The sequence below is a fragment of the Loxodonta africana genome, chromosome 7 (genome assembly GCF_030014295.1).
Source record: "Loxodonta africana isolate mLoxAfr1 chromosome 7, mLoxAfr1.hap2, whole genome shotgun sequence".
NCBI lineage: Eukaryota > Metazoa > Chordata > Mammalia > Proboscidea > Elephantidae > Loxodonta > Loxodonta africana.
The window spans coordinates 23,345,703-23,369,093 of NC_087348.1; the positions used below are offsets into that span (position 1 = coordinate 23,345,703).

General features: G+C 36.9%; 1 protein-coding gene and 2 pseudogenes across 1 annotated transcript; all 3 read right to left on the minus strand.

Moving 5' to 3' along the window:
• Positions 1-3,370: 3,370 nt before the first annotated feature.
• LOC100677257 (olfactory receptor 5W2-like) lies at positions 3,371-4,414 on the minus strand. Its single transcript, XM_003423670.3, has one exon. It carries the CDS (start codon positions 4,390-4,392, stop codon positions 3,460-3,462), a length of 933 nt encoding a protein of 310 aa, XP_003423718.3. The 5' UTR covers positions 4,393-4,414; the 3' UTR covers positions 3,371-3,459.
• A 3,474-nt stretch (positions 4,415-7,888) lies between these two features.
• Positions 7,889-14,508, minus strand: LOC135232049 (olfactory receptor 5W2-like; annotated as a pseudogene).
• A 927-nt stretch (positions 14,509-15,435) lies between these two features.
• Positions 15,436-16,770, minus strand: LOC100661679 (olfactory receptor-like protein OLF1; annotated as a pseudogene).
• Positions 16,771-23,391: the final 6,621 nt, after the last annotated feature.

A 23,391-nucleotide genomic window follows, 5' to 3' on the forward strand; every position in this document is an offset into this window, starting at 1 on the left:
AAGTTTGAGTTCCCCAGAGGTGCCTTGGAAGAAAGGCCTGGAGATATATTTCTGAAAAATTAGCTATTGAAAACACCATGGAGTACCTCTCTACACATATGGGGTCTCCATGAGTCAGCGTCAACTTGACTTTTTTTTACCTAGATGAATGATTTTTAATTATCATGTAACTACAATGCTGTCAGTGGTAGGATAATATCCATATGCCTAAAATGAAGACTGCTTAATATGAATATTGTTTAAATTTACCCATCAAAGATCAAAAATAAACTGAAGATTTCTACCAACTTCAGTCTGAAATAGATCAAACATGCAATGAGGATGCATTGATAATTACTGGTGATTGTAATGCAGAAGTTGGAAACAAAGAAGGATCAGTAGTTCAAAAATATGGCCTTGGTGATAGAAATGATGTTGGAGATAGCATGACTGAATTTTGCAAGACCAATGGGTTTTTCATTGCAAATACCATTTTTCAGCAACATAAATGGCAACAATACACATGGACCTCGCCAGATGGAATACACAGGAATCAAATTGACCACATCTGTGGAAAGAGACCATGGAAAAGCTCAATATCATTAGTCAGAACAAGGCAAGGGATGACTGCGGATGAGACCTTTAATTATTCATATGCAAGTTCAAGTTGAAACAAGAAAATTAGAACAAGTCCACAAGAATCAAAGTATGACTTTGTGTACATTCTACCTGAATTTAGTGACCATCTGAAGAATAGATTTGATGCATTGAACACTAATAACCTAAGCCAGTTGTGGGATGACATCAAGGACATCATATATGAACAAAGCGCGAGGTCATTAAAAAGACAGGAGAGAAAGAAAAGACCTACATGGATGTCAGAAGAGACTCTGAAACTTGTTCTTGAATATTGAGTAACTAAAGCAAAAGAAAAAAAATGAAGTAAAATATCTGAACAGAAGATTTAAAAGGGTCGCTTGTCAAGAAAAATATTGTGATGGCAAGTGCAAAGATCTGGAGATAGAAAACCAAAAGGGAAGAACACGGAAGACATGTCTCAAGGTGAAAGAACTGGAGAAAAACTTCAAGTTGCAATACTGAAGGATTCTACAGGGTAAATATTAAATGATGTAGGAAGCATCAAAAGAAGATGGAAGGCATACACAGAGTCACTATACCAAAAAGAACTGGTCAACATTCAACCATTTCAGGAGGTAACATACGATCAGGAACCAAGGGTACTGAAGGAAGAGAGGTCCAAGCTGCACTGAAGGAATCAGTGAAAAACAAGCCTCCAGGAATTGACAGAATACCAATCGAGGTGTTTGAACAAACGGATGCAGTGCTGGAAGTGCTCTCTTGTCTACGCCAAGAAATTTGGAAGACAGCTACCTGGCCAACCTACTGGAAGAGATCCATATTTATGCCTATTCCCCAGAAAGGTAATCCAACCGAATGCAGAGATTATCGAACAATATCATTAATATCACACACAAACAATATATTGCTGCAGATCATTCAAAAGCGGCTGCAGCAGTATATCAACAGGGAACTTTCAGAAATTCAAACCAGATTCAGAAGAGGACATGGAACCAGGGATATCATTGCTGATGTCAGATGGATCACGGCTGAAAGCAAAGAGTATCAGAAAGATGTTTACCTGTGTTTTATTGACTATGCAAAGACATTTAACTATGTGGATCATAACAAATTATGGATAACATTGCAAAGAATGGGAATTCCAGAACACTTAATTATGCTCGTGAGAAATCTGTGCATAGATCCAGAGACAGTTATTCGGACAGAACGAGGGGATACTGCATGGTTTAAAGTCAGTAAAGGTATGTTGTCAGGGTTGTATCCTTTCACCATACCTATTCAAGGTGTATGCTGAGCAAATAATCTGAGAAGTTGGACTATATGAAGAAGAACAGGGCTTCAGGATTGGAGGAAGACTCAATAACAACTTGTGTTATGCAAATTACACAACTTTGCTTGCTGAAAGTGAAGAGGATTTGAAGCACTCACTGACGAAGATCAAAGACCACAGCCGTCAGTATGGATTACGCCTCAACATAAAGAAAACAAAAATCTTCACAACTAAACCAAAAAGCAACATCGTGATAAATGGGGAAAAGATTGAAGTTGTCAAGGATTTCATCTTACTTGGATCCACAATGAACTGCTATGGAAGCAGCAGTCAAAAAAATCAAAAGACACATTGCTTTGGGTAAATCTGTTGCAAAAGACTTCTTTAAAGTGTCGAAGAGCAAAGATGTTACCTAGAGGACTAAGGTACACCTGACCCAAGCCATGGTGTTTTCAGTTGCATCGTATGCACGGGAAAACTGGACAACGAATAGGGAAGCCCAAAGAAGAATTGATGCCTTTGAATTGTGGTGTTGGCAAAAATATTGAATATACCATGGGCTGCCAAAAGAACGAACAGATCTGTCTTGGAAAAAGTACAACCAGAATGCTCCTTAGAAACAGACAGTGAGACTATGTCTCACATACTTTGGATATGTTGTCAGGAGGGGTCAGTCCCTGGAGACTGACATCATGCTTGATAAAGTAGAGGGTCAGCGAAAAAGAGGAAGACCCTCAACGAGATATATTGACACAGTGGCTGCGACAATAGGCTCAAGCATAGCAAAAATTGTGAGATTATGTGAGACCAGGCAGAGTTTTGTTCTGTTGTGCACAGGGTCACTGTGAGTCAGAACTGACTTCGTGGCTAGTAACAACAACAATGTCACTAATACACATGTCTTTATAGATTCATTATCTCTAGTAACCACAATAATTTAGTTTACTTCCTCATGAGCTACAAAGATAATACATTCAAGGTACATACTTTACACTCAGTTAATATTCCTTTGACTGATGTCTAATAAGCCCAATTTATACCATACAGGACTCCTAGATCGAGGTTAAATGCTTCCATTCCAGGGAAGCTTTCTTCTGCACACTAGATTTAGAATTTTTCTCTGGATTAATAGTGCCCAGTCTTTTTAATTCATGAAGATTTGTAATTTATGATAAGTTATTTGAATGCTTAATTAATGTTTATAACGTTCACTAAAAACCAAAAAAAAACTTCCACTAGATTATAAAATTCATTAGTATAGAAACTGCTAGATTCACCATGAAATACAGTGTACCAAAATGCACAATAAGCACTTAGGAAAAATATCAACAAATCTTAGAATAACTGAAGTAATCCATGAATGATACAATGAGCAAAGAAAAGTCAGCACACTAAGAAATGCCTGCGAAGTTCTCCACAAAGAGGCAGTACCATACATCAGTTTAAGACACATCATGAAGCAAGACGTGTTTCAGGAAATGCAAAGCTTTCATATGATATGGCTTTAGGTAAAATACATTTGTTATTAAATTAATGTATCTGGGACAACTTTGTTTCTTATATGGCTTTTTACCATATGATTTTACAAAAACAACTGTGTGTTTTATGTTTTAAAACCATCTTTTATTTTTCAGTTTTTCCAGAGCCCCTTTCACGTCTTTATTTCTTAGGCTGTATATTAGCGGATTTAACATGGGAATCACAAGGGTGTAAAACAAAGAGGTCATTTTGTCTTGATCCGGAGAGTAGGCAGAACTTGGCCGGAAATACATAAAGAGTATGGTTCCCTGGAAAACTGCAACAGCCATTAAGTGAGAGGTGCAGGTGGAGAAAGCTTTGAACCTTCCCTCAGCAGAGTGGATTTTTAAGACTGAGAGAATGATGTAACAGTAAGAGACAAGAACCCCTGAAATGGTACTCAGTTCAATGAAGCCAAAAACAGTAAATAACGCCAACTCATTGACCTGAATATCAGAACAGGAAAGGAGGAAAAGTGGAGGTAAATCACAGAAGAAATGATTAATTTCATTTGACCCACAGAAACATAAGTGGAAAGTTAGGGTTGTATGTATCAGAGCATCTACCATGCCCACCAGGTAAACCCCAGCCATGAGCATGGAGCACACCCTGCTGGACATGTCGACTGTATAGAGCAAGGGGTTGCTAATGGCCTTGTATCGATCAAAGGCCATTACTGCCAGCAGGAGACACTCAGAATCTGCAAAGACACAGAAGATGAAGAATTGCAGAGCACAGCCATAGAAGGAAATTGATTTGTCTTTGGCTAAGAGGTCCACCAGCATCTTGGGCCCAATTGCTGAGGAATAGCAGAGGTCACAGAAGGAGAGGTGGCTGAGGAAAAAGTACATTGGTGTTTGGAGCTGGGAGTCCATTCTAATTAAAATGATCATTCCAAGATTTGCCACAAGAATAATGACATAAACAACCTGAAACATTATGAATATGGCTGCTTTGATCACAGGATTATTAGTAATTCCCAAGAGGTGGAATTCGGTCAAGGAGGAGCAATTTTCTCCATCCATTTTCCTTTGTTCTTGTTTTAAACAGCTACAAAAATGATCAAGAGAATGATACATCAGGGTTTAACTCTTCTGGACATTTGCAAAATATTATCTTGTAAGACAGTACACTTTCCGTAGATTGTCCTCTTTATCCACAGAAAGAAGCCCAGATAAATGTAAATTTTAAGAGGCATTGTAATTGGAAACCCTGGTGGTGTGTGTAGTGGTTAAGAGCTACAGCTGCTAACCAAAAGGTCTGCAGTTCGAATCCACCAAGTGCTCCTTGGAAACCCTACGGGGCAGTTCTGCTCTGTCCTTTAGGGTACCTATGAGTCAGAATTGACTTGACAGCAATGGGTTTTTGGTCTGGGGTTACTTTATTGAAAAAAATATATAATGAAAATGTCTGGAACACAAACTTTGGAAACTTTGATTCTAACTCCATGTGTCATTCATGATATCTGTCATTTGTATTGTCCTCTACTGTCTTATCTTAGACAGCAGGTTTGAAATAAACCTAAGGCCCATTCCAGATTGAGAGTGATGCACAACAACACAGTAGTCAGAGACACACAGCCAGAGGGCACAGGCCTCAACGTCGGACCTATACAGATAAATGGCCCATTGGAGGAAAATGCAATCACTTTCATTGTATTTGTCCTGAAATATAATTGACTTGAAAGATTCAACAATAACATTGCATATAAACTAACAAATGAAAATGATCATGTTACTGTTTTGGTCTACGATGCCTTGAATTTTAACTGAATAATGAAGCATGAATGAAACATGTTTTATTCAACTTTTCTATCACACTTCCTCTGTGATGAGCATTTACAACCAAGTTACGTGACTGATCTGAACCCGAAGGATGCGTCCACTGACAAACTAAACAGAAGTGATATGAGTGGGAAAAACAAAATTTAACATATGTACTTGTATCTCTTTGGATTCCTAAATTGAATTTTCTGTAAAAATTAAGAAAGGAAAGAGGAATAGCAAATGTTTAAGAATTATAAAGGATTCATTTTCTTGTGTGTGTATGTATGTGTTTGTGTGAATAAAAATTGAAATGCGAATGGTAGTCTGAGGTTTTTTTTTTTCTGTACTTAGGTATTATAGTATTTTGTTCATATGAATTTGAATTTATACAAATTGGCATTTTTAATTTGACACATCAGTGAATAGCACTAGAAAAATCTGAAATTCACATATGTAGTGAAATCACTCGAACGGTAAAAAAAACTAATAATTTACTTATGAATTTTAGTTAAAATATAAATTAATAAAATATCTATTTACTCATACTAATGATGTCAGTCAAATTTACACAGCTTCAACCATAAAACATTATGGTTTGGCTATTAGATTACAGAGTTTATTTAACTGAATAATTAAGTATAAAATTATTCATTTACAAATTCCTCAATATTTGATTCCTCATTTTTCAAAAAAAAATTTTTGCTGTATTCTTTTAATTTGGCAATTCAAAATCATACCTGAAATAAGCATGTCTTTCTGTTCTGGTTTTGGGTAGGCGAGCACAAGGAAGGTCACATTTTATTGTTACTTAGTGACATTTGGGACTTAAATCTCTGAAGTCTCTACCCTCATTTTTCTGTGTTATACAAACATGTGATTAATTAAATTTCTGATTCTGTATTTTTCCCCTGTGAATTCTGCAGCAATTTTAGCAAAGCCTGAAGTTTTCATTCAAAATGATCAGTATCCTGTAACAATAATTGAGTCTAATGCCATGCTTTATGGCTACCATTCTCCTGTCAAATCACACATCTAATGAAGCTCAGATAGAATCTCTACTAAATGATTCTAATCTCCTTTCCATTGCTTATCCTGTTTCTTCCATTTCTAAAACCACTTTCTTTACTTCCTCATTTAGAAATATGACATCCCTTTAATGGTTGTCCTTTATTGTCATTAATCACGGCCTGATTCCCTTCCCTCAACCACATGTCAACCACCCCCAACCCAATGATTTTATGACTGTACAACATTCATTACACATAACCCACTCTATCTTAATTTTTTTTTTTCTGTTCATATTTGTTTCTCCCAAAATTCTTAGTCTCTAGAACAAGGATGTTTTAAAAGTAATAGATTATTAAATGTTTGCTTTTAATTATCTTCTGTTTTTTTTTTTTTTGTGTGTGGGTAATGAACAAAGAGTAGAAATAAACAGACTTTGAGGGCTGTTTCTACTCATTTAATTCATAGGTTAAAAAAATGACTTTAAGAAAACACATGTTAAGGTAATGCTTTCATGGAAGAAAAATCTCTATAGTCTTTACTGATCTGTCTATATATAGTAGCAAAAATATACACAACAAAATATATACCTGATCAACAATTTCTAAATGTATAATTCAGTAAAATCAATTACATTCTTCAAGTTGTACAACCATTCTCACTATCTTTTTCCAAGTCATTCCACTACCATTAATGTAAACTCAATTCCTCCTAAGCAAAAATTCCCTCTTCACCTTCCCTCTCACCCTTGATAACCACTAATCATCTTTGGTTTCTATAAAACCAAAAAATAACTCTTTGTTGCCAAGTTGGTTCCAACTCATAACAACACTATAGGATAGAGCAGAAATGCACCATAGGCTTCCAACTAGTGGCTGGTGAATCTGAACTGCCAACCTTTTGGTTAGTAGTTGAACTCTTAACCACTGTGCCACCAGGGCTCCTTGGTTTCCATATACCTGTGTCTTTCTCATAAATGAGATCATACAACATTTGTTATTTTGAGACTGACTGACTTCACTCATCCTGAGGTTTACAAGGTTCATCCATATTGTGGCTTGCATCAGGACTTCATTTCTCTTTATGGCTGAGTAGTAATCCATTGCGTGTATATATCACAATTTGTTTATTCAATAATTTGTTGACGAACATTTCAGTTGTTTCCTCCTTTTGACTATTGTGAAAAGTGCTGCAATAAACATTGAATAGGTGACTGCTGTTTATTTTAAAAAATTACTTTTTGCAACAGATACTGGTGACGATTCCTCAATATAATTAATGCAATAAGTGTCACCGAATTGTACATGAAAAACCTGTTTACCTGGCATATGCTTTGAAATATATACATTTTACCAAAAAATGTATTTTTAATTTTACTGTGCTTTAGATGAAAGTTTACAGCTCAAGTTAATCTCTCATTTAAAAATTTATACACACTGTTTTGTGACATTGGTTGCAATCCCCACAATGTGACAGCATACTCATCCTTACCCTGGGTTCCCTGTGTCCATTAACAAGTTCCTGTCCCTTCCTGCCAGCTCATCTTGCTTTTGGCCATTTGGTCTTGTATATTTGATTGAACTAAGAAGCATGTTCCTCATGAGTGTTATTTTTGTTTTATAGGCCTGTCTAATTTTTGACTGAAAAGTAGTAGAATTCGGGTTTCAGTTCTGAGTTAGCAGAGTACCTAGAGACCATAGTCTTGGAAGTTTCTTCAGTCTCTGTCAGACAAGTAAGTCTGGTCTTTTTTTTTTTTTTTTAATTTGGATTCTATTCTACAGTTTTCTCCCATTCTGTACAGGATTCTATTTTGCAATCCCTGTCAGAGCACTGTATGATGGTAACTGGACACTATCTAGTTCTTCTGGGCTCAGGCTGGTGCAGTCTCTAGTTCATGTGGTCATTTAGTCCTTTGGGCTAATATTTTCTTCGTGTCTTTGGTATTCCTCATTCTCCTTTGCTTCAGACAAGATGGGACTAATAGTTGTATCTTAGAAGGCCACTTGCAAGATTTTAAGACCCCAGATGCCATTCTCCAAAGTGGAATGCAGAAAATTTTCTTTATGAACTCTGTTATGCCAATTGACCTAGACATGCCCTAAGATTATGATCCCCAGAACCCAGACCCAGGTACTCAGTCCCTCAGAGTGTTTGGATGTGTCAAAGAAACTTCTATGTTTTTGCTTTGGTCCAGTTGTGCTGACTTTCCCTACAATTGTGTGTTGTCTTTCCTTTCACTGAAGTTGACACTTATCTACTATCTAGTTAGTGATATCCCTTCTCCCTTTCTCCTTATTCTTGTTTCCATCAAAAAATGTTTATTTCTGTGTGCAAACCTTTTCTTGAGTTCTAATAAGAGTGTTCTCATACAATATTTGTCCTTTGAGACTGACTTATTTCACTCAGTATAATTTCCTCCAGATTCATTCATGTTGTATGATATTTCATGGATTCATCATTGTTCTTTATTGTTGTGTAGTGTTACATTATAAGTGTATAACATAATTTGCTTATTCATTCATTTATTGGTAGTCATTTAGGTTGTTTCCATTTTTTTGGTATTGTGAATAGTGCTGCAACGAACATGGGTGTGCACATATCTATCCATGTGACAGCTCTTATCCCTCTAGGGTTGATTCCTAGGCATGGGATTGCTGGATCATATGGTATCTCTATTTCTAGCTTTTTAAGGAATTGCCATCTGGAGAGTAGGCAGAGCTTGGCCAGAAATACATAAAGAGCATAGTACCCTGGAAAATTGTAACAGCAGTTAAGTGAGAGGTACAGGTGGAGAAAGCTTTGAACCTTCCCTCAGAAAAGTGGATCTTTAAGACCAAGAAGATAATGCAACCATAAGAGACAAGAACACCAGAAATAGTATTCAGTTCAATGAAGCAAAAACAGTGAATAATATCAGCTTGTTGACCTGAATATCAGAACAGGAAATGAGGAGAACTAGAGGCAAATCACAGAAGAAATGATTAATTTCATCTGACTCACAGAAAAATAAATGGAAATTTAATGTGGTATGTATCAAAGCATCCACCATGCCTACCAGGTAAACCCCAACCATAAGCATGGAGCACACACTACTGGATATGTTTACTGTATAGAGCAAGGGGTTGCTAATGGCCTTGTACTGATCAAGGGTTAGAGCCACCAGCAGGAGACACTCAGAATCTCCAAAGATACTAAAGATGAAGAATTGCAGAGCACAGCCATAGAAGGAAATTGATTTGTCTTTGGCTAATATGTCCACCAGCATCTTGGGCTCAATTGCTGTGGAATAACAGAGGCCACAGAAGGAGAGGTGGCTGAGGGAAAAGTACATTGGCGTTTGAAGCTGGGTGTCCATTCTAATTAAAACAATCATTCCAAGATTTGACAGAAGGTTGTTGTTGTTAGGTGCCTTTGAATCAGCTCTGACTCATACGGACCCTATATACAACAGAAGGAAACACTGCCTAGTCATATGACATCCTTAAAATTGTTGCAATTTTTCAGCCCTTTATTGCAGCCACGGTGTCAATCCATCTCGTCAAGTGTCTCCCTCCTTTTCAATGACCCTCTACTTCATCAAGCATGACGTCCTTCCCCAGAGACTAGTGTCTCCTGATAACATGCCCAGAGTAAGCGAGAGAAAGTCTTACCATCTTCTCTTCTAAGGAACATTCTGGCTGTACTTCTTCCAAGACAGATTTGTTTGTTCCTCTGACAGTATATTCAATATTCTTCTCCAACATCATAATTCAAAGGCATCAATTCTTCTTCAGTCTTCCTTATTCATCAGCCAGCTTTCACATGCATGAGAGGCAAATCAATACACCATGCCCCAGGTCAGGCGCACCTTAGTCCCCAAGGGGACATCTTTGCTTACTAACACTTTAAAGAGCTCTTTTGAGCAGATTTTCCAAGTGCAATAAATTGTTTTATTTCTTGTAATCTGCTTCTGTGGGTGTTAAATATGGATCCAAGTAAAATGAAATCTTGACAGTTTCAATAGTTTCTCTGCCAGGAGGTTAATGACATAAATAACTAGAAACATGATAAAGAGGGTCGCTTTGATCTCTTCCTATTAGTAATTAAAAGATAAAAAAATTCACTCAAGGAGGGACAATTTTCCCTTTCTACTGTCCTTTGTTTTTATTTTAAACTGTTGATAAAATGATCCAGAAAATGGTAGATCTGTGTTTAACACTTCTGGGCATCCACAAAATATTAGCTATAAAGCAGAAATAGATTTGTTCTTGTAAAACATCTTTTTTATCCTCACCATATTGAGGCGTGTTACTCTCTAAAGAGGCGTTTCTTTTTTTTTTTTGACAATAACAAAAAATATATATATGCCACATAGGAAGTCAAGAAACTTTGATCTAAACCTCCAGGTTTCATGAGGCATGTGACTTCCTATTTCTTCCTTAATTTTGGGCAGGGGGAGGGGCTTTACTTCCTTGTCTCTGGAAGTGAAGTTGTACGAATTGAAATCTCGATCCATTTTCAGAATAATGCCTGTCAAGAGTGTATTTATTGGCTTGTGAAAAATAAAACAATATGGAAAAAACACCAATGTTAGAGAGACAAACCTGGAAGACACAGGACTAAGCACCTGGTTTGCTTGCATATATTCACAGTGTCAAAAAAATGATCACAATTAATGTGTTCCTCAGGAATTATAAACCAAAACCAAACCAAACTCAGTGCCGTCGAGTCGATTCTGACTCATAGCGACCCTAGAGGACAGAGTAGACCTGCCCCATACAGTTTCCAAGGAGCACCTGGCAGATTCGAACTGCTGACCTTTTGGTTAGCAGCTGTAGCACTTAACCACTACGCCACCAGGGTTTCCTCAGGAATCATGATTGGCTTAAAAGCTTGCATTTTAGATTCATAATCAGTGAGCATACCACTGACTTGATAATAATGAAAATCATTGTTACTAATCTTGGTCTACATCAACTTACTGTTTGGTGAGACATGAGGTGTATTTACTAAAGTTTTCTCTGGAACTGTATCCCTGCTTTGCCACGATGATCTGATGATTTGTAGAGAGCTCAGGTACAAAATTACAAGTCTTGACATTCAAACAGAAGTGCAAAAATAAATGGAAACAACAGAATAGAACACATACTTTGCATCTCTTTGGATTTTAAATTAACCGTTTCATTACAAAATGGAAGTGAGTAGAGGGCTAATAAAATTTCTGAAATATATAAACTTTGTTTCTTATGCATATGGGTATTTATATGTGTGTAACATGTATTCATGTGCGTGCGTTTCTCACTGTTGATACACAAGAATTGAAATGTGGATGATGGTCCAGTCTTTGTACGCTTAAGTAACTATGTCATATGGTTCACAGGGAATTGCATTTGGACATGTTGGCATTTGTAAAGTGATAGTTGAAATACTCTTTAAATAAAACTATCTTCAACTCATGTACACACTAGCACAATGACGAAAGGAGTCCATAGTTTTCTTATGAAGTTAGATTAAAATAAAATAATTATATAAAAACTGTGGAATAGCAGAGATAGCAATTTGTTCAATCAGATTTCCCAGTTCTGGGAAGAATATATTGATTTTTGGCTATTGCAAAAAAAGAAAAAAAAATTAAACTGAATAAAACCAAAAAACCAAACAAACCCACTGGCGTCGAGTTGATTCCAACTCGTAAAGACACTATAGGACAGAGTAGAACTGCCCCATAGAGTTTCCAAGGAGCACAGTAATCAAATGATTTATTTACAAATCTTTCACATTTTTTTTTCCTAAAAATGTTAGTTTTGTCTTTCTATGTTATTTAAATTTGGAGACTCAGAAACCTACCTGAGATGAGCAGATCTTTCTCGTCTTTCCTCTGGTAGATGAGCAATAGGCAGATGGCATTTTATCTTACTCAGTAACATGTGGGACTTAAATCTCTGAAGCTCCTGCTCTCATGTTCTGTGTTATGTAAACATGAGTACTTAGATTTCTAGTCCTGTATTTTCCCTTGTGTCTTAGTTATCTAGTGCTGCTATAACTAAAATACCACAAGTGAATTTCTTTATCAAACAGATATTTATTCTTTCACAGTTTAGGAGGCTGGAAGTCCCAAGTCAGGGCACCAGCTCCCAGGGAAGCCTTTATCTCTGTCAGCTCTAGGGGAAGGTGATGTCATCAACCTTCTGTTCCAGGAGTTTCTCAGTGCAGGGACCCCGGCTCCAAAGGACATGCTCTGTTCCTGGCTCTTCTTTCTTGGTGGTATGAGATTCCTCTTCTCTTTCCTCAATTCTCCCTTCCATATTTCAAAAGAGATTGACTCAAAATACAGCCTAATCGTATAAATTGAGTCCTGCCTCATTAGGATAACTGCCATCTATCCCACCTCATTAACATCATAGAGGTAGGATTTACAACCCGTAGGATAATCACATCAGATCACAAAATGATGGGCAACCATACAATCTTGGGAGTCATGGTCTAGTCAAGTAGGCACATATTTTTGGGAGACACGATTCAATCCATAACACCCTGTGAATACCTAAAAGAATTTAGCAAAGGATAAGCTCTCAATTTTTTACTCCTGTCATCAAATTAATGTTAGGAAGGTGACTGAAACTTATTTTTATGTTATGATTTTCAGCTACCCTGAATCTATACCTCCTTTTCTCCAGTCAACAGAAATCCTTTTGAAACTTAATAGATTACCTACATCATCATTCCCAACTCTTTTCTATTGTTGTTTTTGTTTCTTCCATTTCTGCAGAACTCTCATTCATTTACTGATTTAGAAATGTTATTACTCTTCAATGGTAATTTTTTTTTCTTTTTTATGTTTCACACACTATAAAATTCATCCCTTTAAATTGTATGGTTTAGTGTTATTTAGCGTGTTCACAAGCTTGTACAACCACTACAGCTATCTAAGTCCATAGCATCTTTCATCATCCCCAAAAGCAGCCTATACCCATTAACACTGTACTTTCACCACTCCCCCCAGATCTTAGAAACCACAACCTATTTCGTGAATCTATGCATTTGTCTATTCTGGACATTTCATAACAGCCATAACAGTAAAAAAAAAAAAAAAAAAATCAGTAGAATCATGTAATATGTGACTTTTTCTGCTGGACTTTTTTCTTTAGCATATTATTTTCAATGTTCATCCATATTGTAATATGTATCAATACTCCATCCTTTCTCATGGCTGAATAGTATCCCATTGTATACTGTATTTTGTTTACCCATCCATCACTGAATGGATACTTAGGTTGTTTACAATTTTGGGCTATTATGAATATTTGCTGCTATGCATATTTGTATCAATAATAGTCTTAAATTCTGCTTTCTTCACCATGGCATGCCTGGGTGGTACAAAAGATTAACACGCTCTGCTGCTAACTGAAAGCTTGGAGGCTTGGGTCAACCCAGGTATCTCGGGAAACAGACCTGGCAATCTACTTCCAAAAGGCCACAACCATTGAAAATTCTGTGTAGTGAAGTTCTACTCTGAAACACATGATGTTGCCATGAGTCAGAATTGACAGCAACTGGTATGGTTTGGGTTTTGGTAGAAAAAGTAGCCATGTGGGAAGCTAAAAAGATGATAGTCACCTCATATCCAGAGTCATGGTTTCATCTGTGTAAGTGCTTCTACTTGAACACATTGAAAAAATACTGATACCCTCTATTTTTAGTCAATCCCTTCTCTGAAAACATTTATATTTTCCCATAAGAGATACAATCTTTGGTGGTATAATTCTTGAGTACGAAAAGACAGTGGTATAACAAAAATGAGATTTTTATATGCAGCTTTATGCTTTCCAATACAAATGTTATCATATGCTTGTGTATGTTAACAATTTGGAGCAATGAAAAGCTGTGTTGAGATATAGTATATCTAATCTTGCTCTCCGTGGCTGGCATGATCCTCTCTAACCTTGGCTAAGTAAATCTGAAACTTAATCTAATATTAAACAGTGCGATTGTCTTTGTAGCTGGATGTGAGTGTGTTCTCTTCCAAATTAAGCAAAAGAAATGCTCAGGAGAAACATTGTTGGTCAGAAATCTCAAGTAAACCTCCAGGGAAAATTGATAATGGACAGAAATTGACAACTGATAATTGACTTTGGCTACATCTTGCAGGTTTTTAAAACAAAGAGTACATGGATTTAAACATACCTTTCAATGCTGACATTTCTAAAACATGGATTATAAAATTCATTATTATGCAATAATAATCATATAGAAAAACATCAATTCCTGAAATACATTTCCCAATGAGCACATGGTTGAATTTACATTGTCAAACTCACTTTTCCTGGGTTTTCTGCTCTGGTCTGTGGGTTGACTTCCTCCTGAGGATGCAGGCAGGACCCTGTGAGGCATCAGCGCTTCTTCTGTTTCTAAGATGCTGTAGGAGGATGGTTTACACCTTCGGTAATACTTTGCTGTAGAAAAAGGTAACAGAAAAAAGGAAAAACAAATGTTTTGTGTTGTAATTAACCTATATTTTTCCACTGCTACTTAGAAAAATTCCCAAAGCACTTTGGAGTGGATTGGACACGGAAGGTTCTCTGCAAGGAGCGGAACTGCTATTCAGCAAATTGGGATTTGATTTTTCTGTTACTGTTTTCCTAGCAGTCCTGCCTCTCACTATCTCATTGCATGATACGCCTTTATTAATGAAGGTGAGCATATTATATAAACATATACACACAATAACTAACATCTGTTCAGTGCCTAAAATGGCTCAAGCGCTACTCTCAACATGAATGCACTTTATCATTCAACGACCAATGATGTGGTTACTGTATTCTCCCCATTTCTCATATAAGGAAACCCAGGCATACATAAATTAAGTAGCTTGCTCAAGGTGCTATTTATTAGTCGGGCACAGAGTTGACATGTAAACCAAAGCAATCTGGCTCCTTCTGTCATCCAGTAAACTACCCTTTTATATGAGATATTATGGTTTTTTAGAGCCACACACACATACACACACACACACACAAAAAAACAATGTATTTACTGTATGTGTTAAGACAGGCTGATGCAACCTATTCTAGCATGAAACCCAAGCTAGAAACATTTAAACACTAGTCTGACTTATCTGGTCGCAATTGTGACACTTTTAAATGTAGTCTTATATACTGGGGTTATGAAATGCTTTTGACTGCTTATAAAAGAAAACACACCTGGCTGCTTGGTAAAATCCCTTGTGTGAGGAGTTGTGTGTGTACTGGTAAAATGATTGCAGTTTCCCAATCAGAATTTATAATGGGGGAATTGGGTGAGTCCCCAGAGCTTAACGTCTCATGAGGAATCTGTCTTTGATCTTAGAGCTTTCTTAGCTGCATCTTTTACGTCTTTGTTTCTCAAACTGTAAATCAGTGGATTTAGCACTGGGATGACAATGGTATAGAACACCGAGATGATTTTATCAGTGTTCGGAGAATACAGGGAGCTGGGCCTTGAGTAAATAAACAGTACAGTCCCCTGACAAATGGCCACAGAAGTCAGGTGAGAGGCACACGTGGAGAAGGCTTTCATCCTCCTACTGGAAGAGCGGATCTTTAAGACCGAGAGAAGAATGAAATAGCAGGAGATAACGATGATGGTGAAGCAGATGATTTCCACGGAGCTGCCATACGTGGAGAGGAGCCACTCATTAACTGAGGTGTCTGTGCAGGAGAGCTTAAGCAGTGGAGGGAGGTCACAGAAAAAGTGATTAATCACGTTTTTGTCACAGTATTTCAGAATAAAGGCAAAGGATGTATGAAGCAGGGAGCTCATGTTGCCACCAATATAGGACAAGACAATGAGCCATACACGGATGCCCCGGGACATCACAACTGTATACAGCAAAGGGTTACAGATGGCGACATAGCGATCATAGGCCATGGCAGCCCAGATAAAGGATTCTGTATCTGCAAAAGTACAGAAAATGCAGAACTGCAGGGCACAGCCATATTAGGAAATGGATTTGTTCTCTGAGAGGAAGTTGACCAGCATTTTGGGAACAATGACTGAGGAATAACAAAGGTCTACAAAGGATAGGTTGCTGAGAAAAAAAATACATGGGGGTCTGAAGACGAGAATCTATTCTGATTAACATTATCAAGCCAGTGTTCCCCATTAGAATCACAGCATACAACATCAGAAACACCAGGAATAGGACAATCTGCAGTTCAGGGCGTGTTGGTAACCCTAATAGAACAAACTCAGTCACCAAGGTGGCTATCAGTTCCATATTATTATTTTTTTTCCTGTTTTGAGAATCCTAATATCCTAAAACATTATAATAATGAAAGAGAAATAAAATTAGTTATAATCATAAATTAGTTTGATTGTTCAACAAACCATCAGTCAAAAAAAGAAACCAAAAAAACTTCTCTTCAAATACAAAATTTGAGAGATATATTTCAGAATTTAATAGCTGTTAAATTCCATGATTGCAAGTTTTATTTAATTTCTTTCATTAATGACTATTTCTTCCAATGAACAGTTGGCTGCATAGTACAGAGGGCATGTTGGAGTTTGCTTACCTTTTTGTACCTGAAATGTAACACTATAGTTGCAATACAAGATTAGATGGATTAATGAATGGACTGAGGATTGTATAAAGGAAAGAAGAAATATCAATATTTATTAAACAAAACGATTTGTAGAACATGCCTTAGAGTGAGGAGAATTATGGAGGCATTTGCTTTTCCTCTCAAGAAATCAAAGTCAATGGATAGAGTGGTATAATAAAACATACACCATCTAATTGTTTTTTGTACTTATTTCTTATTAATATAAAGTAATGTAATATTAGTGAAATAAAACCAATGTCATTAATTACTTACCATGAGTATATTTTTAAAAGAAGTTAGGGTAATTCTATAAATCCCATATTAGCCAAGCTGATTTAATTTGTTAAATATATATCTTTCCATCAATCACAATGCCCAGCTTCCAATGAGCACAGAATGAATAAATATTAGTTGACTAATTTTTTTTTAAATAAGTGAGTAGAAATCCTGCTGGTGTAGTTGGTTAAGTGCAGCAGCTGCTAATGAAAGGGTCAGCAGTTCGAATCCACCAGGTGCTCCTTGGAAACTCTATGGGGCAGTTCTACTCTCTCCTATAGGGTTGCTATGAGTCGGAGTCAACTCGATGGCACTGGGTTTGTTTTTGGTTTTGATTTAAATAAGTAAGTAGACACACACACAGAAAAAGTTTTAAGTTGACTTCAAATGAAATAAAATCATTCTATATGGCCTTCTCACTAAAATATAGTTAGCTGCTATTACTTTTTATGTTTTTATATTTCAGTGTATTTATGCTGAGAAATCTGTCAATCACTTCTCCTGGGGTTTCAGAATACTTCTAACAGTAGAAAGAATTTTAACTTAACCTGGAACTGTAAGAAATTTGAAGCTAACCTTGAAGGATGGACTTGAAAAATATATGAAAACAAATGAGCAAGGCATCCAATGAGCTATGTTAGTGTTGCCACAGAGATTCCAAGAAGGGAATTAAAAATGTTTTTGGGTCACCAGCTCATTACATGTATAAAAACTCAGTGACGGTGCTATCAACTTTATCTCATTCAGTAACTAAAACCACCCTATGGCACAGGCACAGAGAATCTACTGAGAATCAGAAGGGTTAATTACTTGTTCGATGTGTGGTCATGTTATTGTACCTGCGAATGTGAATAAGATGCAGCAGGACAGCAGTTAACTTACTCTTAGTTTGCCTGTTTTCAGTATAATCAGGTTATTTAGAAAAGATAAGACCTCTGCTTTAGACTTAGAAAAAATATGGTTGGAATTCTATCTTGACTACAAGAGTACTGTGGGATCTTGGACAAATTAATAAAAATTATATTATTTATATGTATGAATGATAACAAATATCTCACAGGGTTGCTGTACTGATCAAATAAAAAAAAAAAAATGATCTCCCTGTCCACCTACCATCCAACCATCCATTTATCTACTTACCTACCTACATACTTACCTATCTGTCTATCCATCCATGCAGTTACTTTTTAGAGAGACTGACACAGTTAGGAAAACATCAAAAACTTGTCTCAATAGCCACACTGCTCTCACTTAATCATATTTATAACTAGAGCTGTAAGCCAAGGTTTTATTAATAATGGCTAGCATTTATATAGTGATTGTTAGCTTCAAGGTGATATTCTAAAGACTGCATATATCTTATTCAATTGTCACAACAAAAATAACCAAGGTTTGATCTACATACTGTTATTATCATTTTTCTCTTACAAATAAGGGAACTAAGACACTTGGGATTTGAGAGCTAGGGTGTAATAGAGACAGCATTGGAATCTAAGAGCCTGAATCCAAAGCCTTATGATACATAGACAGGCTCTTTAGTTGGTAGATCGTCATTATTCATTTTGGATGAAAACTTAAAGCTTAGCATAATATAAGGTCTTGTAGTTGGCAGCTGCAAATTAATATTCGTATGTGTCCAAAGTCAAGGCCTGTGACAGTAACCTTGAGGATGATTGGATTATGAATAATGTGGTCACCATGAGACAGGATGCGGGACATAGGGAAGCTGAAGGAAGGAATAAGTAGTTTACATATTTACTGAACAGAGCATGTACTTCTGGGAACTTCACATTGATCATTCCTTCTAATAGTCTTAAAAAAATTCATTTACACAAAGGTGAGAGGGAAGTAAAGAGGAATAAGGATAGAAGTAGGAGAAGACAGCAGTCCTGAAATTCTTGTTTTAAACAGAAATTAACAAAAAGATCCAATCAATATGCTAGGATTCACTTTTTTTTTTCCCGAATGTATAGCAACACAATCTTAGGATAGATAATAAATTTAAATTAATTCAAAATATCAGGGAACCAGTCATGCTTCAGCTCTCTTATCTGTAATACATATGTAAAAGCTTTCTTAAACAAATGACGTTTTACATTTACAAAGAAGTTGTATCAGAAAAGGTGATATAAGATGCATTATCTTGTGGGTACAGTACTGACAGATAAAGGTGCTTTTCCACATTTTTGAACATAAATCAATGGTTCTTTCTCTTAGATCCATGAAAGTCAATTTATGCACCATTAAAACCAGTCTAGTAGCCACAGAAGTTACTTACCAAGGAAAGAACTGTTTTCCAAGAACCTGGATGAATGCTTTTGTCAATAGATCCCAGGGCTTTTAAATATATTCTCATGGCATTGGGGATCTAACAATTGAAGGGTTTCAAAAATGCTCATTTTAAAGGGAAACCTAAGGAATAATTAGCAGGATTACTGACATTGTGTTAGGTTTTTTTTTTTTTTAATTAGTTGCATAATTACTTATTAACTAACCACTGTTAGCATCGATTTGAATAGCTAATTTTAATTCTTACTAATTTTGAGATGATTTTTAATGATACTTAGAATTCTACAAGAGACCTACTTTAAGAGGTTCTTTGAAAATAGTTCAAATATTAAAAATGTGATGATTGTCTTTTAAATTTGGCAAGTAAAAACTTAAAAATAATATTTTATTAAATAAAATGATAAAATGTTAGCTATTAATAAAAACAGTGGACATTTTTTTCATCCAATTCAAATTAGAATTCATAAAAAAGAATCAAATCAACATTCTAAAATTGGAAAAATAAAATACACTTGACAACTTACTGAATGGATTTTAACATCACTTTGAATACTAGGGATCAGGAGATTGGGTGGACAAGTAGTGTCAGAAGAGTCTGTGTTAAGGATTTTCTTGAAGTTTGCAACTGACGTGATATAGGAAATCATCAGGAAAAATATATGTTGCTATCACCAAAATATCTTGAATATCCATCTTGAACCTTAAAAATCAGAGTTTCCTGGGTACTACTCCTTCACTTAGAAGATGCTTAGCTGAATAATTTCAAAATGCTTTCTTTTTATCACAGAACCTACAAAGTTTTACATCTTTCACACACTAGATGGTACCAGGGAAAATTATCCAAACACAAAATTAGTAAGCAAGTCTCTTCAAATCATTAAAAATTCCCTAATCTTTCAGAGTTCTTAGAGATCTTTGGTACAACCCAGATCTTTCATGAGGCTAGACAATGCTCTGCTTCTCACTCTGTAAATATCTTTTTCAAATTTGCTTATTTTCCTTTAAGCCACTCTTCTGTTACTTTGATAGGTTGATATCACATGTCCGTATGCACATGATATTCTTACACTTCAAATCCAAGTAAACCAACATCAAACAAAAAGCCCTGACCTCTGAATTTCACTTCCCTTGGTGTCAATACCTCAGTAGGTTGAATTGGTTTTCTAATTAATTAAAATAAAATTGAATTAATATTAAACTCATGTTTTTGACAAGTATCAAACCAGGAAAGGCTAATGGTAATTTTCCAATAAATAAATACCCGAGAAACTGTAAAAGTTAGAGAAAAAATGACATTTCTAGGAATTAGCAAAAAACTTTGAAAGAGGAGGGGTTCTCTTTTTGGGTTTATAGCTGGTTAAGATATTTAGACCAACTTCCTTACTGGAAAATAATAACATAATGCAGAAAGTTACTTTAAATCCACTCAAAAACATAAGTGAACTGACAAGTTATTTAGTTGCCATTAGAGCAAGGATCAAGGATCAATATTCTCATCACTTTTCAATGTCTAAATAATACAAATATTTGGAGCCATAAGTTAAAATCAATCTAACGAACATTGCAAAAAACCCAGAACCAGCTCAGCTACAAATCTGTCTTGGAAGTAAAGCTAGACTGCTCCTTAGAAGCAATGATGGTGAGACTTTGACTCTCATACTTTGGACATGGTATACGGAGGGACCAGTCATTGGAGAAGGACATCATGTTTGGTAAAATAGAGGGTCAGCAATAAAGAAGACCCTCAGTGAGTTGGATTGACACAGTGGCTACAACAATGGGCTCAAACATAACGATTGTGAGGATGGTGCAGGATGGGGCAGTGTTATTTTGTTGTGCATAATGTCAATATGAGTCAGAACCAACTCAATGGTGCCTAACAACATTATCTTGTATCCAGAAAAAAAAAAAAAAAACTCAAAACTTTGTTACAAAAAAAAAAAAAAAAAACCTCAAGGCGGACCCAAGATGGCAGAAAAGACAGATGTTTTCTCAAGCCCTCTTTACAACAAAGACCCAAAAAAACAAATGAAACGAGTATATTTATGACAAGCTGGGAGCCCTGAGCATCAAAGGAAAGCTTAGACAACGAACTGAGGGGCAGGGGAAGGAAGAGACCATTCAGAAGTAGAGAGGAGTTACCAACCTGAATAGCGGGGAGCCCTCAGGCGCCATTCCTGGAGCAGCTGCGGCGGCAGCAGCAGCGGAGGCGGGCTGGTCCTAGAGTTCTGTCGCAGTTTCCTCAGGGAGGAGCAGGCAGCCACACAGCCCACTCACACCTCCAGAACCTGAGGAGAAGGGTGATCTCTGCAAAAGCTAAGTACTTGCGTATATTTTACCGCACCCCCCACTCCCAACCCAGCTTCAGCGGCTGAATCCCCAGGCCTGAGATAGACCCTGGTGAGTACCTGGAGCAGTCCTCCCTGCCTTGGGGAAGGAAAAAATTTGCAACTGGAGGGAAAAGATAATTTGCTAGCTCTATTAACTGGGGGAGCTCAGGACAGAAGTGGTTTCTGTCCAGGCGTAAACCGTCTGTGGACCTTGAGCACCTTTCCCTTCTGCATGGACCTGTGTGGGCCTATTTCGGGAGAATAGGCCCTTGTTGGCAAACTCCAACCATTTCAGCAGTGTGGTGGAAGGTGAGTGTTTGACATTTGACATTGCTTTGTCTATTAAACAAGGTCCTCACCTACCCACAACAGGGACCTAAGAACTGGTGGCTCCAGTTGGGTCACCCGGCCACCCGTGAGAGGGGCCCAGAGAAGACTGGTACCTCCCAGTCCTTATAACAAAATCTTTGGATGCCCATGGTCCCTCTGCAGAGCCTACCCACCAGCATGCTCTAGGGAACAGAGATGTGTTTTCCTCAGAGACACTTGGGGGTCGGTTCTCAGCCCCCTGCCTTGTTCTGAGTGTGACCCCTGCTGTAATCAGATACGGGTATATATGCCAATCACCCCTGCCCCTCTAAGACTGTAGGACAGAGTCTGTACCACACACTTGATATCCCCAACCCAGTGCCGTCGAGTCGATTCCAACTCATAGCAGCTACCTAGAAACCTGAGCTGAATTCATACAAGAAAACCAAATGGATTCCTAGACTGATATACCTGATAACAGCTCTAGCCAGCTGGAGACAAGACACCAGAGCTCCAAAGGTGAAAATAATCAAGCTAGCTCACTCAAGCAACCCATAGGGGTATACCAACACAAAACAAAGCAAGCAGCTATGACACGGTAAGCAAGCACAAACTAATACAATAACTTATAGGTGGCTCGGAGACAACAGTCAATATCAAGTCATACAAAGAAAGAGGCCATGATCACCTCAACAGGCTTTCAAAACAAAGAATCCAGGGATCTTTTAGATGAAAGTGCATTCCTGGAATTACCAGATACAGACTACAATAGTTTAACATACAGAACTCTTCAAGACATCAGCAAGGAAAAGAAGCAATACACAGAACAAGCCAAGGAACACACAGATAAAGCAACTGAAGAACTCAGAAAGATTATTCAGAAACACAATGAAAAGTTGAATAAGCTGGAAAAATCCATAGACAGGCAGCAATCAGAAATTCAGAAGATTAACAATAAAATTACAGAATTAGATAACTCAATAGAAAGTCAGAGGAGCAGAATTGAGCAAGTAGAAGCTAGAATTTCTGAACTTGAAGATAAATCACTTGGCACTAATATATTTGAAGAAAAATCAGATAAAAGAATTTAAAAAAATGAAGAAACCTTAAGAATCGTGTGGAACTCTATCAAGAGAAATAACTTACGAGTGATTGGACTACCAGAACAGGGAGGGATAACAGAAAATACAGAGAAAATTGTTGAAGATTTGTTGGCAGAAAACTTCCCTGATATTGTGAAAGATAAGAAGATATCTGTCCAAGATGCTCATCGAACTCCACATAAGGTAGATCTTAAAAGAAAGTCACCAAGACATATTATAATCAAGCTTGCCAAAACCAAAGATAAAGAGACAGTTATAAGAGCAGCGAGGGATAAAAGAAAAGTCACCTACAAGGGAGAGCCAATAAGAATAAGCTCAGACACTCGGCAGAAACCATGCAGGCAAGAAGCAATAGGATGACATATTTAAAAAACTGAAGGAAAAAAA